Source organism: Zophobas morio, unplaced genomic scaffold (genome assembly GCF_036711695.1).
Source record: "Zophobas morio isolate AGI-343-1 ecotype UQ-CSIRO unplaced genomic scaffold, CSIRO_AGI_Zmor_V1 ptg000022l, whole genome shotgun sequence".
NCBI classification, from domain to species: Eukaryota; Metazoa; Arthropoda; class Insecta; order Coleoptera; family Tenebrionidae; genus Zophobas; species Zophobas morio.
The window spans coordinates 8465915-8484127 of NW_026972127.1; the positions used below are offsets into that span (position 1 = coordinate 8465915).

Below are 18213 nucleotides of genomic sequence, written 5' to 3' on the forward strand. Positions count from 1 at the left end.
TCAAAAATGGCGGGTACTTTAAACAAGATTTTTAATAAAGTAAGTGTGACGATACAATTATTATAAATAATTTAATATCTTGTATGTTAATAAATACTTATCAAATAAATAAACTAACATTTGTAATTGTATTGCACCATACGTGATATGTTAATGTAGATGTGATTATAATAGAAATCAAAGATACATTGTCTTTTTAGGGTACCAGAACTTATTTAATCACCACATTTGAATTATTTTAAATTTATCAATGCAAAGTAGCCACCAACTGTGTAAATTTCTGGAGCACTACATCACTATCGATCGCACTATCAGCAATTTGTTTGTGATTTATCCATATAAAAGCACTTCTTCGTAGAACAATATTTACAGTAAAAATGAGCGCAACAGGTATTTTCGCTTTCTTTTTCACTTGTGTACTAACTTACTCGTTAGGTAAGGAGAAAAAACTGAAACTCGTTCATTGCATACAGTACACTTCCAGCTTTTTCGCCTAGTCACACCGACGACGAAGGTGAGGCCAGAATTGTTGGTGGTTTCGAGGATAACAAAGAAGATTATCCTTTCGTGGTGTCTTTGAGAGGTGCAAAGAATAATCATTTTTGTGGTGGCACGCTTATTAACCATGAGTACGTCATTACTGCTGCGCACTGTGTAGTAAGGTAGGTAAAAAAAATATTTGTCGTGAAGCCATAAAATTCCAGTGATATATTTACAATGGACTCAAAATTTTAATAACGTTGGGGCGCAGCTTGTCGTTATGGAGAGTGCTATAAAATTTAAATTGGATGAATTGCCAAGGATACGCTGCGTCAGCTTGGAGGTATCAACAAATGTTGGGTCTATTATTGTAAAAATTTCACTCGGAATTTATAGCTTTACTGACGCGATGGGACAGAGTGAATTAGGCTTTATGATGATGTACATACACTAACATTGTCGTGAAATTTTCATGTTTAGTACTCTCTGTACTAACATCTACTAATTTATTTCTTTAATCAGGACGGCTTTCGCCACTAACGCTAAAGAGAAACAGAGAAACTTTATATTAAATTTGTCCCTAAATTATTTATCTTTTTATTGGTGGTTTATTCACTCAGTTTTCTCCGATTCAATAAAAGCTCGAGCAATATTGAATTCTGCACAATATAGCCGTGTTGCAGCCTATATTGCTTGATTTTTTGTTCCCTTCTTCCACAATGTACGTATAGAAACGTAGTTCTCCTTCTTAAATTCTATCCTGCAGGAAATTACCAGGCTATATATTTTTTAAATTTTGTTAATTTCTCAAGGGGTACATTACATTTGAACGGACAAAGGGAACATTTTCTGGGGTTTTCCCATTCGATTTCTTATAGTTTTTTGGGTATTGGAGTATATTTTCAGCTATGTACCTATGTCCGTTTAGAATCCACATACACATTTATCGGACAATGTCATTTTCGGGAGATTTAAATATCAAAAAAATAAATAAAACGAAAATCAGGGGCCTTTCTACAATTTTTGTGGCCCTAGAGTCTTATTCAGGAGGTTCGAATTAGGGAAACTGATTGAAAGAAAAGACCATCTGAAAATTTTCTTAAAAAATAAACATGTTTCAATATTTGTGAAATTAAGTTTTTCGATTCGTATTGAGTGCGTTTTTGGGATCGGTTCTTGAAAATGGAAGTTCCGAATTTTTCACGGTATTTTAGAACTCTTCAAATTTCGAGCACTTAGATTATTATTTGTGGGATCAATATTTTTTTATTTTTGCAAGTTTTAAGTTTTTATAATTCCTGAATTAGAACTTTCGTAATTTTTGCTATTTTTAAAATTGCGTTAGTCGCTGGATTTTTCAGAAAATATGAACCTTTTTTTAATTTTTGGCGTCATGAAGTTTTAGGAATTTGTAGAATTTTTTATTTTAGATTTTTTTTTGTTTATCGAATTTTTGAAATTTCTAAGTGTTAGTTTTTTACTAATTACCACCCTTCGGGAATTTTTATCTATTAAAAAAAATGTTGAAATTTAATTTTTGACACTTCGGATTTCTGCAATTTTAAAGTTTCTAGATTTTTGAGACATTTGGAGGTTCTAAATTTTCTAGAATTTTTAGAAATTTTCAACATTTAGGCTATTTGTGGAATCTATGAAGTGTTCGATTTTTGATAGATTTTTGCAATTTTTCAGTTTTTACAAGTTCTGTATTTTCAAAATTTTTCAAATCGTTTAAATCTCTACATTTTCCGAAAATATCAATCTTTTCGTATTTTTTGGTATTAAGAAATTTTAGGAAGTTGTAGAATCTTTAAAGTTTTTAGAATTTTTTAGTTTATTAAATTTTTGGGGTTGTCAGAATTTTTGAAATTTCTATGACTGACTGGAGTTTTCCAGTTTTTGTTTATTAAAAAAATAGTTTGATATTTATAAAATTTTTAAAATTTTTGACATTTTTGAAACTTCCGATTTTTTGGAATTTTAAAGTTTCTAGTTCTTTGAGACTTTTGAAACTTCTGAATTTTCTAGGATTAAAAAAAAAACAATTTCAAGCATTTGAATTTTTGTGGAATTTGTGGAGTTCTCTAAGTATTGCAATTTTTTGTATAAAATATATATTTATAATTTCTGAATAATTATGACTTATATGACGCATATTTTGAAATTGCTTGACTCTCTGGATTTTTGGAAAATATGAACCTTTTTTTCACTTTTGACATTACGAAGGTTCAGAAATTTGTAGAACAGTTAATGTTTTAGAATTTTTTGGTTTACTGTTAAGTTACAGTTTTTTTTACAATTAAGACGCTTTTCGAATTTTGCCAATTTTTATTCAGAAAAAAATAGTTTGCAATTTTAAAATTCCTAGAATTTTTGACACCTTCGGTGCTTCTGGATTTCGAAAATTTTTAAGTTCCTAGATTTTTGACACTTTTGGATGTTTTGAATTTTCTAAGATTTTTATTTTTTTTTTAAATTTCAAACATTTTGAATATTTGTGGAATTTGTAAGTATTAATAATTTCTGTTTAGGTCTCTATATTTTCGGAAAGTATGAATCTTTTTGTATTTTTTGGCATTATGATGGTCCAGGAATTTATACAATCTTTAAAGTTTTTTAGAATTTTCTGGCTTATTGAATTTTTGAAATTTCTGAGACTTACAGGTGTTTTACTATTTATGACCCTTTTGGAATTTTCGAATTATAATGAAAAAAAAAATTAAATTGTTAGTTAATTTTTGCAATTTTTTAATTTTTATATTTACTGAATTTTCGGAAACGATGAACCGTTTTGTAATTTTTGGCATTATGAAGTTTTAAGAATTGTAAAATCTTTAGAGATTTTAGAACTTTTGTGTCTATCGAATTTACATTCTTTAATAGATTTTTGCAATTTTTCATTTTTTATAATTTCTCAATTAAAACGTCTGTATTTTCGTAGTTTTTGAAATTGTTTAAGTCTATATTTTCGGAAAAAATGAACCTTTTTGTATTTTTTCGCATTATGAAATTTCAGGAATTTGTAGAATCTTTAAAGTTTTTAGATTTTTTGGTTTATTGAATTTTTGGAATTGACTGAATTTTTTAAATATCCAATTTTACCATTTATGACCTTTTTGGAGTTTCTGAGTGTTTTTATTTATTAAAAAAAATGGTTTGATATTTTAAAATTGTTAGAATTTTATATAGTTTTGAAATTTCTGGATTTTTGGAATTCTGAAGTTTCTAGATCTTTAAGGCTTTGGAAAGTTGTAAATTTTCTAGGATTAAAAAATTATAATTTCAAGCATTTAAACTATTTGTGGAATCTAGAATGTCCATTCTTCCATAGATTTTTGCAATTTTTACTTCCCGAGCGTAAGCAAAGGAAGTATTGTAATCGAGTCCGTCGGCCGACTCTCTACTTTTACGTTTTCTCGATCTTTCATGACCCCTAGAAGACGAAGAAATAGGTCTCCCATTTCCGTCTGTCTGTCCGTCTGTCCGTCTGTCCGTCTGTCCGTCTGTCCGTCTGTCCGTCTGTCCGTCTGTCCGTCTGTCCGTCTGTCCGTCCGTCTGTCCGTCTGTCCGTCTGTTGTCACGGATTTTTATTAGACAGATAATCTCCGAAAGTACTCGACCGATTGTTGTGAAATTTTGTACTTATATTAAGAATATCATGTAGATGGTAAAACGCTAACCAAAATTTGTCGAATCATCCCCACCACTAAAGCGATGACGTCACTTCAAAATTGTACATAGTAAATGGGTTTTCAATTGTATAAAATAACATAGTCCTACACATGTAGTTTACAACTCTGAATCGACTTTTCACCCGAAACGTCCAGATTTTTGGAAAAAAAATCAAAATTATAAAACAACATTTTGAAATTTAATTTTTAATCTGCTAACCAGAATGCTTTGAAATGTTGCAGATGTTTTAAGGCTATAAAGAGCATCATAAATCTTTAGTCAAAAAATATTTGCTTATCCCCTCCAAAAACTTGATGACGTCAGCTCAAAAGTTTGTGGAATAAATCATATCTAAAATGTACAAAATATGATGAGTCTGTACTTGTGAACTATCACTCCATTAATATTTTTTGGATTTGCATATACAGGGTGACTCAAAAAAATTAATGAATGCGTAAATATATTTTATTGATTTAATCAGGAACTACAAAACCGAATGCTCTGAAATCTTGCAGATGTTTTAAGGTCATAAAGAGCATAATAAATGTTTAGTCAAAATATATTTGCTTATCCCCTCCAAAAACTTGATGACGTCAGCTCGAAAGTTTGCCGAATAAATCATATCTAAAATGTACAAAATATGATGAGCCTGTACTTGTCATTTATCACTCCATTCATATTTTTTGGATTTGCATATACAGAGTGACTCAAAAAAATTAATGAATGCGTAAATTTATTTTATTGATTTAATCAGGAACTACAAAACCGAATGCTTTGAAATCTTGCAGATGTTTTAAGGTTATAAAGAGCATAATAAATTTTTAGTCAAAATATATTTGGTTATCTTCTACAAAAAACTGATGACGTCAGCTCAAAAGTTTTCCGAATAAATCGTATCTAAAATGTACAAAATATGATGAGTCTGTACTTGTGATTTATCATTCCATTCATATTTTTGGATTTGCATATGCAGGGTGACTCAAAAAAATTAATGAAGGCGTGAATTTATTTTATCGATTTAATCAGGAATTACAAAACCGAATGCTTTGAAATCTTGGGAATATTTTAAAGTTATTATAAGCATGGTAAACTTTTGTTCAAAATGTATTTGTTCATCCCTCCTAAAAAAATTGATGACGTCACCCTTAAATTTTGCTGAATAAATCCTATCTAAAATGCAAAAAATACGATGAGTTTGTACTTGTGATTTATCATTCCATTCATATTTTTTAGATTTTCTTAAGAGGTGGTTCAAAAAAATTAATGAAGTCAATTTATTTTATTGATTAAATTAAAGGCAACACTTATTATTAGTATTACACCCCAACCAACCCAATTTGGTAGACACAAAATTTGTTAAAGGAAAAACTCGGTTGAAACAAGGGTAGCACGCTTATTTACATCGACTTTAACATTACAGACCTGCATTTGTTTTATGCGTTCACTTGATTCCGCGAATGTGAAATAGACATGTTTATAATCAACCAATTGTGAATTTCACCGTCAAGAATTAAAATAAAACCCAATGTTTTATATAATAAGCGGAAGTCGAAGCAATAAAACCGACGGTCGTTTTGTTTACAGTTTCTGTGTTTGGCTCTCACGTATGCTGTTACGCCTGTCATCTTAAATTAACAATGTTTATACATACACGATTTTCAGTTGCCTCTGATACGTAGGTATACGTGAGTAAATTGTTTCGTTATTTTATTGATTATTACAAATCAATATTCAAACGACCCAATTCATTTTCCCGAAAATTTGAGAATATAATAATTTTATTCTTAGTATTACACTACATCTATCCCAACTGATATACGTGTCCTTGCAAAAATGTTGATGACGTCATCGCAATTTTTTTTTAAATTCCCACTACAAAAATGTAATGAGAAAAAAAACACAATAGGCATGCAGTCGTCAAGTTTCCGACAGCGAGGGAAGTACTGTCTAAACTCTTTAGACCAATTTTTTGGTTTACTGTTAAGTTACAGTTTTTTTACAATTAAGACGCTTTTTTATTCAGAAAAAAATAGTTTGCAATTTTAAAATTCCTAGAATTTTTGACACCTTCGGCGCTTCTGGATTTCTAAAATTTTTAAGTTCCCAGATTTTTGACACTTTTGGACGTTTTGAATTTTCTAGGATTTTTATTTTTTTTTTTAATTTCAAACATTTTGAATATTTGTGGAATTTGTAAGTATTCATAATTTCTGTTTATGTCTCTATATTTTCGGAAAGTATGAATCTTTTTCTATTTTTTGGCATTATGATGGTCCAGGAATTTATACAATCTTTAAAGTTTTTTAGAATCTTCTGGCTTATTGAATTTTTGAAATTTCTGAGCCTTACAGATGTTTTACTATTTATGGCCCTTTTGGAATTTTCGAATTATAATGAAAAAAAAAAATTAAATTGTTAGTTAATTTTTGCAATTTTTTAATTTTTATATTTACTGAATTTTCGGAAACGATGAACCGTTTTGTAATTTTTGGCATTATGAAGTTTTAAGAATTGTAAAATCTTTAGAGATTTTAGAACTTTTGTGTCTATCGAATTTACATTCTTTAATAGATTTTTGCAATTTTTCATTTTTTATAATTTCTCAATTAAAACGTCTATATTTTCGTAGTTTTTGAAATTGTTTAAGTCTATATTTTCGGAAAAAATGAACCTTTTTGTATTTTTTCGCATTATGAAGTTTCAGGAATTTGTAGAATCTTTAAAGTTTTTAGATTTTTTGGTTAATTGAATTTTTGGAATTGACTGAATTTTTTAAATATCCAATTTTACCATTTATGAGCTTTTTGGAGTTTCTGAGTGTTTTTATTTATTAAAAAAAATGGTTTGATATTTTAAAGTTGTTAGAATTTTATATACTTTTGAAATTTCTGGATTTTTGGAATTCTGAAGTTTCTAGATCTTTAAGGCTTTGGAAAGTTGTAAATTTTCTAGGATTAAAAAATTATAATTTCAAGCATTTAAACTATTTGTGGAATCTAGAATGTCCATTTTTCCATAGATTTTTGCAATTTTTATAATTTCTGAATATTTAGGAGTTTTGTAATTTTCACAAATTTTTAAATTGCTTCAGTCTTTGGATTTTCGGAAAATATGAATCTTTTTATAGCTTTTGGGCTTATGAAGATTCAAAAATTTATAGAATTAAAGTTTTTAGAATTTTTTGGTTTACTGAATTTTGGAATTGTGTGAATTTTTGAAACTTCTAAGTATTGCAGTTTTTTTATTATTTGCCACCTTTTTGGAATTTTAGAATTTTTATTTATTAAAATAAATAGCAATTTTAAAATTCAGGATTTCTAGAATTTTAAGTTTTTTTAGAAATTTTCAAAATTTCGGGCATTTAGACATTTTTGCAATCTGTAAGTATTCAAATTTCTGTTCTTTAATAGATTCTGCAATTTTTGAAATTGTTTAAGTCGCTGCATTTTCGGAAAATATGAACCTTTTTGTATTTTTTGGCATTACCAAAGTTTACGAATTTGTAGAATCTTTCAAGTTTTTCCAAATTTTTTGGTTTATTGAATTTTTGAAAGTTCTAAGATGTTTTACTATTTACGAGAATTTTTGACACTTTTGGAACTTCCAAATTGGGTAGGAACAGTGGGAATTTCATAAAGATTTTTTAGAAATTTTCATGGTTTCAGGCATTTAGACTATTTGTGGAATCTGCGCAGTTCTCGAATTTTCATTCTTCAACAGAATTTTGCAATGTTTTAATTTTTATAACTTTTGAATTATTAGAACTTTTTTAACTAAGATAATTTGATATAGTCTCAATTCGAAAATTTGCTCAAAATATAAACATGTTTGAATCTTCCTGAAATTAAGTTTTCAAACTAATTTGCCCCAGCTGAGTGCGGGATTTTAAAATTAATTTTTTTTTTCCATGTGTAGCACTGTCATTTTAGTAAATGTCTGATTTCATGTTTTATAGACATTTCACAGTTTATGCAATTATGTCTTTCTGTCTTTGTCGTCTTTCGGTGTCTGTCTAATAAAATAACTGCCAGATAATATTCGAAATTACTGGACTCATAGCTGTGTAGTTCGCAATCAAAATTTATTTGTTCATCCTGGCAAAAATTTTAATTACGCCATCAAATTATGGGCGGGGATAAACAGATAAATTAAAATTAAAATAAAAACTAGCACACAATTTTATGCTAAATTTATGTTGTTTTAAATAAATGTCTATGTCTATATTCATATATGTATATAAAATTTATCTCTTTTGAAGAAAATTAGTTTCATGTGCTTTGACGTATTTTTTTATAAATCAAACAAATCCAGCATTTTAGAAAAAAAAAGTACCAGTCACATGATGAGATCGAACCCACAGCATTCGTGTTATTTTCATAGCAGTTTGCCTTTTTGTTTTAGATGGGTAAAAGCTCAAGATAGATTCATAAACCACAAGTACAGGAGTAAATTTTGAGGTGACGTCATCAAATTATTGCAAAATGTTTGAGTAAAGTTAACTGTGTTTAATTTACTCCTATTTTGAACATTATAGGTTAATGTAAAAAAATAAAAAAGTACAGTTTGGTTGACGCACGTAATGACCTCCTTTAAAACCTTGGTAACTTACGTAAGTCCATGAATACACTTCAGTAAGTGTTTTTATCTTAATTAGAAACAGAAATGCACAGAATAAAAGATAAGTAAAGAACTAGACTAACAATTAGAAAGCCATCAAACTTGGTTTAAAGTGTATAATATGCATGTTATTTTATAAAAATAAAATATAAAAAAATTTAAATAGCTTTTCTATTTAAAATTTTGAGGTAACGTTATAAATTGTTGGTAGAGATCGATATTTCTGGCTAATTCCAGCGATAATTTCCAGTGGACACGAAAAATACGTGGTTATTGGCAGCGACTCCCTGGACCGAGGTGGAACCCTTCACAAAGTAATTTCCATACATGTGCATCCAGACTACGACCCGAAGTTGGTCAGAAATGACATAGCAATACTACAAATAGAGAAAGAAACGACTTATAAATCTTCATTTCCTGCTAGAATGCAAACCAATTTGTCGGATTACGAAAATCCGTGCTACGTAATGGGCTGGGGTTTGACTGAAGCAGGCGGCAACCTATCGAATAAATTTAAAATAGCACCAGTGCAACCTGTAAATCCGAAAAAGTGCGAAGAAGAATGGAAAGAAATGTATAATCCACGTCTAATCTGCACCAGTAGCGAAGGAAACGCGGCGTGTCACGGGGATTCTGGAGGACCTTTAATCTGTGAAAATAAGTTCGCAGGAATCGTGTCTTTCGGCAAACCATGCGCTACAAGGAAACCTGACGCGTTCACAGCCGTCAGTTGCTACAACGATTGGATTGATTCAATAATACATTAGCTTATTTCATTAGAGGAATTTGATGTAGTAGCATAATAAATATAAAACGAAGATAAAAACACACAAGTTTTACTTTTATTACAAAATAATTTTTTTACAGCTTTTTAACAGGTAGGAAAATACATTAGGTTAATATTCACAAATACCAAGCAATATTTCAGCAAGTCCGTTTATTGCAAAAATTTGCATTAGTATAAATTTAATGAATATTTAACAGTTATGGTCTGACAGCACTCTTGTCTTCCCTTATCTCACATAAACATATTTATTGTTTTGTTTTGACTATAATCTGTCAATTTTGCACTATTAAATGGGGGAACGGACACGACCATAACTGTATATTTGGTTGCATAACCTAATTTTTATTTTCTAATTTAAAGATTCCGATCATCGAAAAATATTGTAACAACACGTTGGTTAAAAACTAGTTAAGGACGTCTCTTTGATTGCACTAATTTTTGTGGTACAATAAGTTAGAAAAAAACAAGCAAATACCAGGGAAACGAAACAAGTTTGGTTTCGCTTCGGCGGATTTATTACAATTTATGTCAAGGAAAGAGCGGCAGAGCTGGAAACTTTGAATACATAGTTCATGTTTTATTTTGTACATTTCCAAGTGTTATTCCGTGTTTATGGCACTGCAATATTGATTACTTCCAGTCTTCTGGGCCTAGTATAGATAACCCTGTCGTAAATCATCTTTCAGGTACCTACTCGGGGGCAGATCGTCTTATAGGATCAATTCGTTTTCAAACTCGGTGTATAATAAACTAATTAACATTAGGGTTGCTGCATCGCTTGTAGGGGCTATATTTTATAAATTGTAATCGAGTTATCTTTGGAAAGGAATCAGAATGTCGGTGATTAAACCACACTGATAAATGTCAAAGAATGACAATTGAAAAGCAAAAATGGCGGGCACTTTAAACGAGATTTTCAATAAAGTAAGTGTGAAGATACAATTATTATAATTAATTTGATATTTTGCATGTAAATAGATACTTATCAAATAACTAAAGTAATATTTGCAATTTTATTTCACCACACGTTTTAGTTTAGTTGGTTATAGGGTAATATTCTAATAGAAATGAAAGATACACTATCTTTATGGGGTGCTAGAACCTATTTATTCAGGATACTTGAATTACTTTAAATTTATCAATGCAAAATAGTCACCAACTATATAAACTTCTTGAGCACTAGCTGCACTATAACACTATCGGGTCGTAGTAGCAGCAATTGTTTGTTGCTTATCCAGATAAAACACTTTTTTCTATAATAATATTTATAGTAAAAATGAACGAAACAGGTATTTTCGCTTACTTTTTCACTTGTGTAATAATCTATTCTTTGGGTAAGGAGAAAAAATTGAAACTCCTTCGTTGCTTACAATATACTTCCAGCTTTTCCTCGTATCTACACCGACGACGAAGTTAAGTTCAGAATTGTTGGTGGCACCGAGGGTAACAAAGAAAAGTTTCCTTACGTGGTGTCTCTAAGAGATATAGATGATCACCATATTTGTGGTGGGTCGCTGATTAATGACGAGTACGTCGTTACTGCTGCGCACTGTGCAACAGGGTAGGTATTTTAACAAAAATTAGTCGAAAGTTGTTTCCACATTTTCGAAAAATTATAAAATTTGATTTTGCGAATTTTGTAAATATTTTTAATAATTTCAAAAGTGTGTGTTACAAATCGATGAAAAAAGCAAAATAAGAATGAAAAACGATATTACAAACAAAACTTAGGAGGCACCACTTTATGCACAATCTCGAAATCATATGTGTCAACAAAAGGTCAGTTGCAGACGAGATCATATTTTTGTAATAACCAAATTAAAAACAAATAAATTTTATTTTCCATTACATTTAGGCCAGAAGGGGTTCCTTAACTTCGGGGACCTGATGCTCCAGCATCACAAATATATCCGCATAAGTCGTCTCTGCACAAGTACGGACATTGTAAAATATATTTACAACACATTATTAACGGGAAAAGTGGTCTCAGCAATATGCGTAGTGTTTAAAATGTTTATGTAGACATTTGTTTAATCTGAATGAGTTTATCGCCTCAAAAAAGATGACTAAAATTGTGAATAAGCCGCAATTGAACAAAATATTCTGTTCATTCCCGCAAAAATTTTTATTTGCCCCATTAAATTGTTGGCGAGAATGAACAGATGAATTACAATAATAAAAAAATAGCATAAAATTTTATACTAAATTTATGTGTGTGTTCGAAAATCGAATTTTGTTTTTTAGAGGTAGACACATATATAAAACTAGTGGGGGACTAAATTTTGAAGTGACGTCATCAAATTAATGGTGACATCATCTGTAAAATTTTTGAGTGGAGTTAATTACATAGGTCGTATTAGAAGTACATGGTTTTATTTGTGCGTTAATTTGCTTTTTGAACGTCAAAAGTTAATGTGGAAAAATAAAAGTTTACAATTAAAATTACCTATTTAACTTTGGTAACTTATCTAAATCTATGAATAGACGTCACTAGATAAGTGTTTTTATCTTAATTAGAAACAGAAATGCACAGAATAAAGCATAAGTAAAGAACTAGTCTAATGATTAGAAAATCGTTAAACTTGGTTTACGGTCTATAATATGCATTTTTTATCACGCTTTTTATTAGCTTGGGTTGTATGTATCTATCTATGTATGTAACGGAATCTTTGAGCTTAATTTTCATCGGTTTCTAAAAGTCTGATCATCTTGAAACTTTGTACACGTCTCAAGGATCGATGACAATGCAATAATTTGATAACAGTTTCCCATTATCCTTATTAGGACCGCCAGGATTTATAAATTCTTTTATGGATCCTGTGTAGTGGAGTAAAAGAGATAAAGCTAGCGCGCGATCTGCGCATGCCTGTAGTATCTGGTTTACTCTTCGTTGTAATTATAGTCTTGATTAAAATACAAATAACGGATATTAAATGAAAAAAACAAGAACGGACTTTTAATTAACTAAACGTGTGCAAAAATGGCTGATCCCATCTTAATTAGCCAAATACACTGACGTCATCCGAGGTCATCAAGATGGCAGCGTTTGACAACTAGCTGGTTTCCTCATAAGAGTCAATGCTAATATTTTCGGAATTCATTTAAATTTGAGAGTGTGTCAACTGTGTTTTTATAGTCTGGTAAGTTTGTTACAGTTTCTAGACTGTGTAGATATCTGTAAAACGCACCATAACGTTTAAATATCCTTAAAAAATAATGTTTTCCAATGTGATGTACAGGTTAATTTCGCTGCATCTTATATTATTTGTTTTGCAAATTAATTCTGTGTTAATGTACATCAATGTTTTTTAAATACACTAGCATCTTAATATTATAATGTTTTGTATTTTAGGAGAAAATGCCTAAATTTTGTGCTGTTGTGGGTTGCGCGAATCGAAGCACCAGAAATACGGACAAATTTTATTTTCCTTTCCCAGCAATTAGCAACAATACAGGTAAATATGTACAGGATGGGGAAAAGGCGGAAGCTTTGGTTAAAAGCCTTGAAACGAGTGGATTTAACGAAGCCAAAGTAAAGTATTCCTATATTTGTTCGGATTATTTTATTTTAGGTACAGTAACTACCTATTAGGTTTACAGTTTCTAATAAATTACTACATTGATGCTGTTTTAGGTAAACCTGCAGATTTGTCGGATGTGGACCAGCCTGATTATGTTCCATCACAAAATTTAGGATATCAAAATAAATTCACTCATAATACTTGTAATGTTGAAAGACACAGTCATTTAAAAAAGAGAAAACTGAATAAACGCCTCTAGACTTTTGAATGCACGAATTTCATTGTGGGTTATTTTACTTATTCCAAAAATAAAAAAGTTTAGAATGGTATTCATTGTTATGGTAGGGACATCGTCTAAACACAAATTAAAATCACTTGCACTCATTATATAAGGATTTACGCCGTTTAAATTACCCATACTTTAAAAACAAACCACACATCTTCATTTAAACCCGTTACATTAACCTCAAACGAAAATATTAATTTCCGATTTACCGCTTAAAACACACGGATGTATTTTGGGTGACGAGGAATTCAGACCAAAACAGCGTTCTGTATTTTTATGGTTATTATGTATTTCTAAACTCAAATCGCCAAAAAAAGCACCCTGATACACAGAAAAGATATGAAAGAAGCTACTGACGTGTTTATTTTCTAGATAAATATCCACACTTTTAAATAAAATGCGAAAATGTTAACATTGTCGCTTACGAAGTTTCACGGCGCTTGTCAAACGCTGAGTTCCCGCCACAGCGTGACGTCACGTGTTATTGGCTAATTGTGTCAGTATATACCACGGTTATCTCTCTCCGTGTCGATTATACCGATCTATACCGATTATTTCTGTTTCAAGGACAATTTCTGCATAGCTTTGGTTCTACAGTCGGTAAAGAAGGAATTAATTATAATTAAAACATATCTAATCATGAATTCTCACCAACTTAAATAAAGATAACAAATTTTGATTCAGAAATACAAACATGGAGGAAAATTAACTATTTGGGGGGTAAAACTAACCACAATGATGAATTGTGTCCCGTTGGTCCGTGAGGGCGATTGATTTCGAACTAATTCCCGTTGATCGATCATACGGAGACCACTGAGTGGTTCTTTCTAGAAAAATCTAAATAAGTAATTAATTCCCCAATTTATGAATTTGTCGCAGACTAAAAAATGAAAAATAAATAATAGTTTAAAAAACTAAAAAAACACGCTTTTATTGCTAATCGAACTAAAAACTAGAAAATAATTTTTAATGACAGAGTTTAATATTACAGTAGTAGAAGATCAAACAATCAATCATAATAAATCACCTCAAATTAAAATTATAATAAAATTTAAGTTATTAACAGAATAATTCAATTCAGAGTAAAAAGCGTGGGGTGCATTTTACTGCGGTTCATAACTATCCTCTCATAGATAGTTGCCAATAGAATGATTGTAATATTTAAAATATCAAGCACCCCACGCTTTTTACTCTGAATTGAATTATTCTGTTAATAACTTAAATTTTATTATAATTTTAATTTGAGGTGATTTATTATGATTGATTGTTTGATCTTCTACTACTGTAATATTAAACTCTGTCATTAAAAATTATTTTCTAGTTTTTAGTTCGATTAGCAATAAAAGCGTGTCTTTTTAGTTTTTTAAACTATTATTTATTTCAAATTCTTAGCTTGAATAGTGGCTGAAATTTATTCAACTTCAAATATGTTTTTTTAATCTTTTTGGAGATTATCTCAGGACTTCCTAGGCTTTTCCTGGTCTATAAATGGCGATATAAAGTAAACTAAAAAGAGTATTTTGTCCTAAATTCAGTGATGTGTCATATTTGTATAATTTTTAAATTTTGGTAGTGTTATGTAGATGGTTTGCAATAGTACAAACACAACTTGAAGTGATGCTCTAGAGTGATATGCAACTTAATTTTTTTGCGAAAATCTGAATGTCTAGGGTAAATAATGAAGGCGGATTCATACACCACAAATATCCACAAGTACAAAAGTATGTTATTTGATAAAATGTGAATAGCATTTACCATATAAAATTTTGAGGTAACGTCATCAAATTGTTGATAGAAATCGATATTTTTATTAACTCGTTCTTGCTAACTCCAGTAATAATTTCCAGTGAAATGACAGATTCCGTGATTATTGGCAGCACCTACCTGGACAAAGTTGAAACCCGTGCCAGATCACTCTACGGACATGTGCACCCAGACTACGATAAGCGTACGCTCGTACATGATATAGCTGTACTGCAAATAGACAAACAAACGAGTTATAACTCTTCATTTCCTGTTAGATTGCGAACCAATTTCTCGGATTACGAAAATCCGTGCTACGCGATGGGCTGGGGTTGGACTAAACCACAACCACCATCATCGAATATATTCAAAATAGCGGTGGTGCAGCCTGTGAAACCGAAAAAGTGCGAAGAAGAATGGAAAAGGGCATATTATCCACATCTAATCTGCACCAATAGCACAGGAGACGCGGTGTGTCGTGGGGATTCAGGAGGACCTCTAATATGTGACAATAAGTTAACAGGAGTGGTGTCTTTCGCCAAACTTTGCGGTACAGGGAGACCTGACGCTTTCACAGCCATCAGTTTCTACAACGATTGGATTGATTCAATAATAAATCAATAATAAATTAGTTTGTTTCATTAGTCGAATTTGATGTAGTTACACAATAAATATGAAACGACTATAAGAATACACAAGTGAACTTTTACTTTGATTATAAAATACATTTTTACAGTCTTTTAACAGGTAGGAAAATAGATGAGGATAATATTTACAAAAACCAAGCAACATTTCATGACCGCACACCGGCGAGGTTTGGCGTTAAACGTACAGTCCATTTGTGCATCGAACGCATCACAGCAAGTCCGTTTATTGCAAAAATTTGCATTCATTTAAATTTAAAGCTTCAGTTAATGTATAGTAAACCAAAAGCTATAAGGTTATATGGCTTCTTAAAATTATCCCATTCTGTCGATGTCAAGTTGTTTACAATAGAAAAGGTTTTAGGGTTGTAAAAACCCAAACTTCCCGCCTTTAAATTGACCTTGAAAAAGTTTGAAAGGCCCGCGAAAAATTTAAAAATTCAAAGTTTGGCCTTGGCTGTGATCGTCTAACAAATAGGAACCTACGCTGTGTGCGTTTTTTTTTTGGTTTTGAAAAATGGCGGGAAGACGTTCTTTCATACAAGTGCATACACTGCATGTGAGTTGAGAGCGCAAGAAATTATAGACAAAATTTAGGGAGGGGCCACAATGGGACCCTTCCTTAGTAGGAAAAGAAACGAAGAGCGAAAGGGACTCAGCGTGCCCTTCTGGTGACTCCGCAGGGCCAAAGCGTCATCGGTCTTCATTCCCCAAAACCCCCTAGGATTTTATTCACCGAAATATTACATTTCAAACACCTTAAGATCTATGAAAGAAAACACCCGCGAATTGACAGATATGAAATATATGAAAAACGAACAAACGTAAAATTCTATAGATCTGTTTAGAATCAATGCAAATATTTGAATATCACAAATTTAATAAAAACAAAGTAAAATCTGAATTAAGTAACTGGATGCAAATACACAAGTTATTACAGGTGTGTGGCGGCAGATCTTTTTTTTTAAGTTAGGGCAGTTAACAGGAGCACAACAAAAGTACCCCTGAGGCGTTGTAGCATAAGCGGAGTTTGGGGCTACCGGTCTGGGGCTGTTCTCCCCCCACGACGGTGATTCCATCTATCACAAAGCCTACCCCACATCCATATCTCCATTACGAACGTGCCCTGCGGAACTAGGCCATTACGGTCACCAGACTCGCAAGAGGATCTCGGCTATGGACAGAAGCCGAGAACTTTACAACATCGGCGGCCGCCCCTGAATCTATCCAAACCTGTGGACTTGTACAGGTGACACGATCAATCTCGCCAGCTCGACTAGGAACCGAACTTTGCTTCTGCCATCTTGTAAAATTTTGAACAACAAATAATTCTTATGCGAGATTAAAATGGGACATCAAATAATTTAGATGATAGAAACATTCATCAACAAAATATTTACAAAACAACACTTAGCAAGAATTTATGAAACAAAATATCTGGTGTGAAATGAACTTGTACAAATAGAAATATTATGTGAGGTTAAAACTGTAGAACATGAAATTTACGTTGAATTAATATTATACAACAAAAAAAACTACTGCAGTTAAAACTGTGAGATTGCGAAATATTGTATGAGGTGGAAAATTGCAAATTACCAAAATTTACAGGAGATTGATATTTGCCACACTTTATCAACGGTTCAAACAAAGAGTTTACATTGTGTTAAATTATGTCTTGATCTAAGTGATTGGTTACTTAAAAAAAAAAAAATTACTTTGAGATTTTAAAATACCGCGAACTGGTTACCCCAACAAAACACATAATAAACAAACACAAAAATATCCAATCATAGCTCCGAGGGAAAAAGCGTCTCGGTGATGAAAATTTTAAAATCGTGCCTTGATAAATTAATAAATCTGTAGCGTTGTGAGGGCATGCCTTGATAAATTACTCAATCTGTAGCGTTGTGAGGGCATGTCTTGATAAATTAATCAATCTGAAGCGTTGTGATGGCATGCCTCGATGAATTAATCAGTTTGTGGCGTTGTGAGTGCATGCCTTTATAAATGATAATAACGATGATAACCTTATAGCTCTTGGGCTACTTTACCTACAACAGATATGGTCTCGCAGCACTATTGTTAAATATGGCCATATTTACAGACTTTTACAGAAATACAACATAAATACAAAAAGAGTTCCTATCTACACAGACTTTGGCGATCTGCTCCTTTAACTGTATTTCGAACAGTAGAAACAGGAAGCGAATTTTCATACATAGTGAGAACATTCCGAACTGCGGTCATTGTTCACTACGGTCACAGTGGCTGCATTGGCTTTGACTGTTGATCTTGCGGAAGCGTGTCTCTGGAGCCCTACATGCAAACTTAGATGGTCTCGATTGCTCTGCTGTCTCCTTCAGCGGCACGAACAAAGCAGGATTTCTTTCATGCCCCTGAAAAGATGAAAAATGTTGATGAAACTTTGTGTATCTTTCTGAAAAATGTTGAGTAAGGTTAAAA

The 18213-nt window shown here is 31.4% G+C and overlaps 2 protein-coding genes and 1 long non-coding RNA gene across 3 annotated transcripts; all 3 read left to right on the forward strand.

The window, feature by feature from the left end:
• Positions 1-370: 370 nt before the first annotated feature.
• On the forward strand, positions 371-9590 carry LOC135133645 (chymotrypsin-1-like). The gene is made up of 3 exons (XM_064062100.1): positions 371-435; positions 485-662; positions 9020-9590. Exons 1-3 carry the CDS (start codon positions 378-380, stop codon positions 9534-9536), a joined length of 753 nt encoding a protein of 250 aa, XP_063918170.1. The 5' UTR covers positions 371-377; the 3' UTR covers positions 9537-9590.
• Positions 9591-12602: 3012 nt separating this feature from the next.
• On the forward strand, positions 12603-13322 carry LOC135133629 (uncharacterized). The gene is made up of 3 exons (XR_010281182.1): positions 12603-12696; positions 12909-13128; positions 13191-13322. It is a non-coding gene; the product is annotated as an uncharacterized LOC135133629 (long non-coding RNA).
• Positions 13323-14777: 1455 nt separating this feature from the next.
• LOC135133579 (chymotrypsin-1-like) lies at positions 14778-15730 on the forward strand. Its single transcript, XM_064062029.1, has one exon. The coding sequence runs from the start codon at positions 15215-15217 to the stop codon at positions 15728-15730; it is 516 nt and encodes a 171-aa protein (XP_063918099.1). The 5' UTR covers positions 14778-15214.
• Positions 15731-18213: the final 2483 nt, after the last annotated feature.

Coding starts and splice junctions, on each gene's coding strand:
- LOC135133645 (XM_064062100.1), top strand. CDS start 378: ATGAGCGCAACAGGTATTTTCGCTTTCTTTTTCACTTGTGTACTAACT. Junction 436..484: donor TGTACTAACTTACTCGTTAG/GTAAGGAGAAAA, acceptor GTACACTTCCAG/CTTTTTCGCCTAGTCACACC. Junction 663..9,019: donor GCTGCGCACTGTGTAGTAAG/GTAGGTAAAAAA, acceptor GATAATTTCCAG/TGGACACGAAAAATACGTGG.
- LOC135133579 (XM_064062029.1), top strand. CDS start 15,215: ATGACAGATTCCGTGATTATTGGCAGCACCTACCTGGACAAAGTTGAA.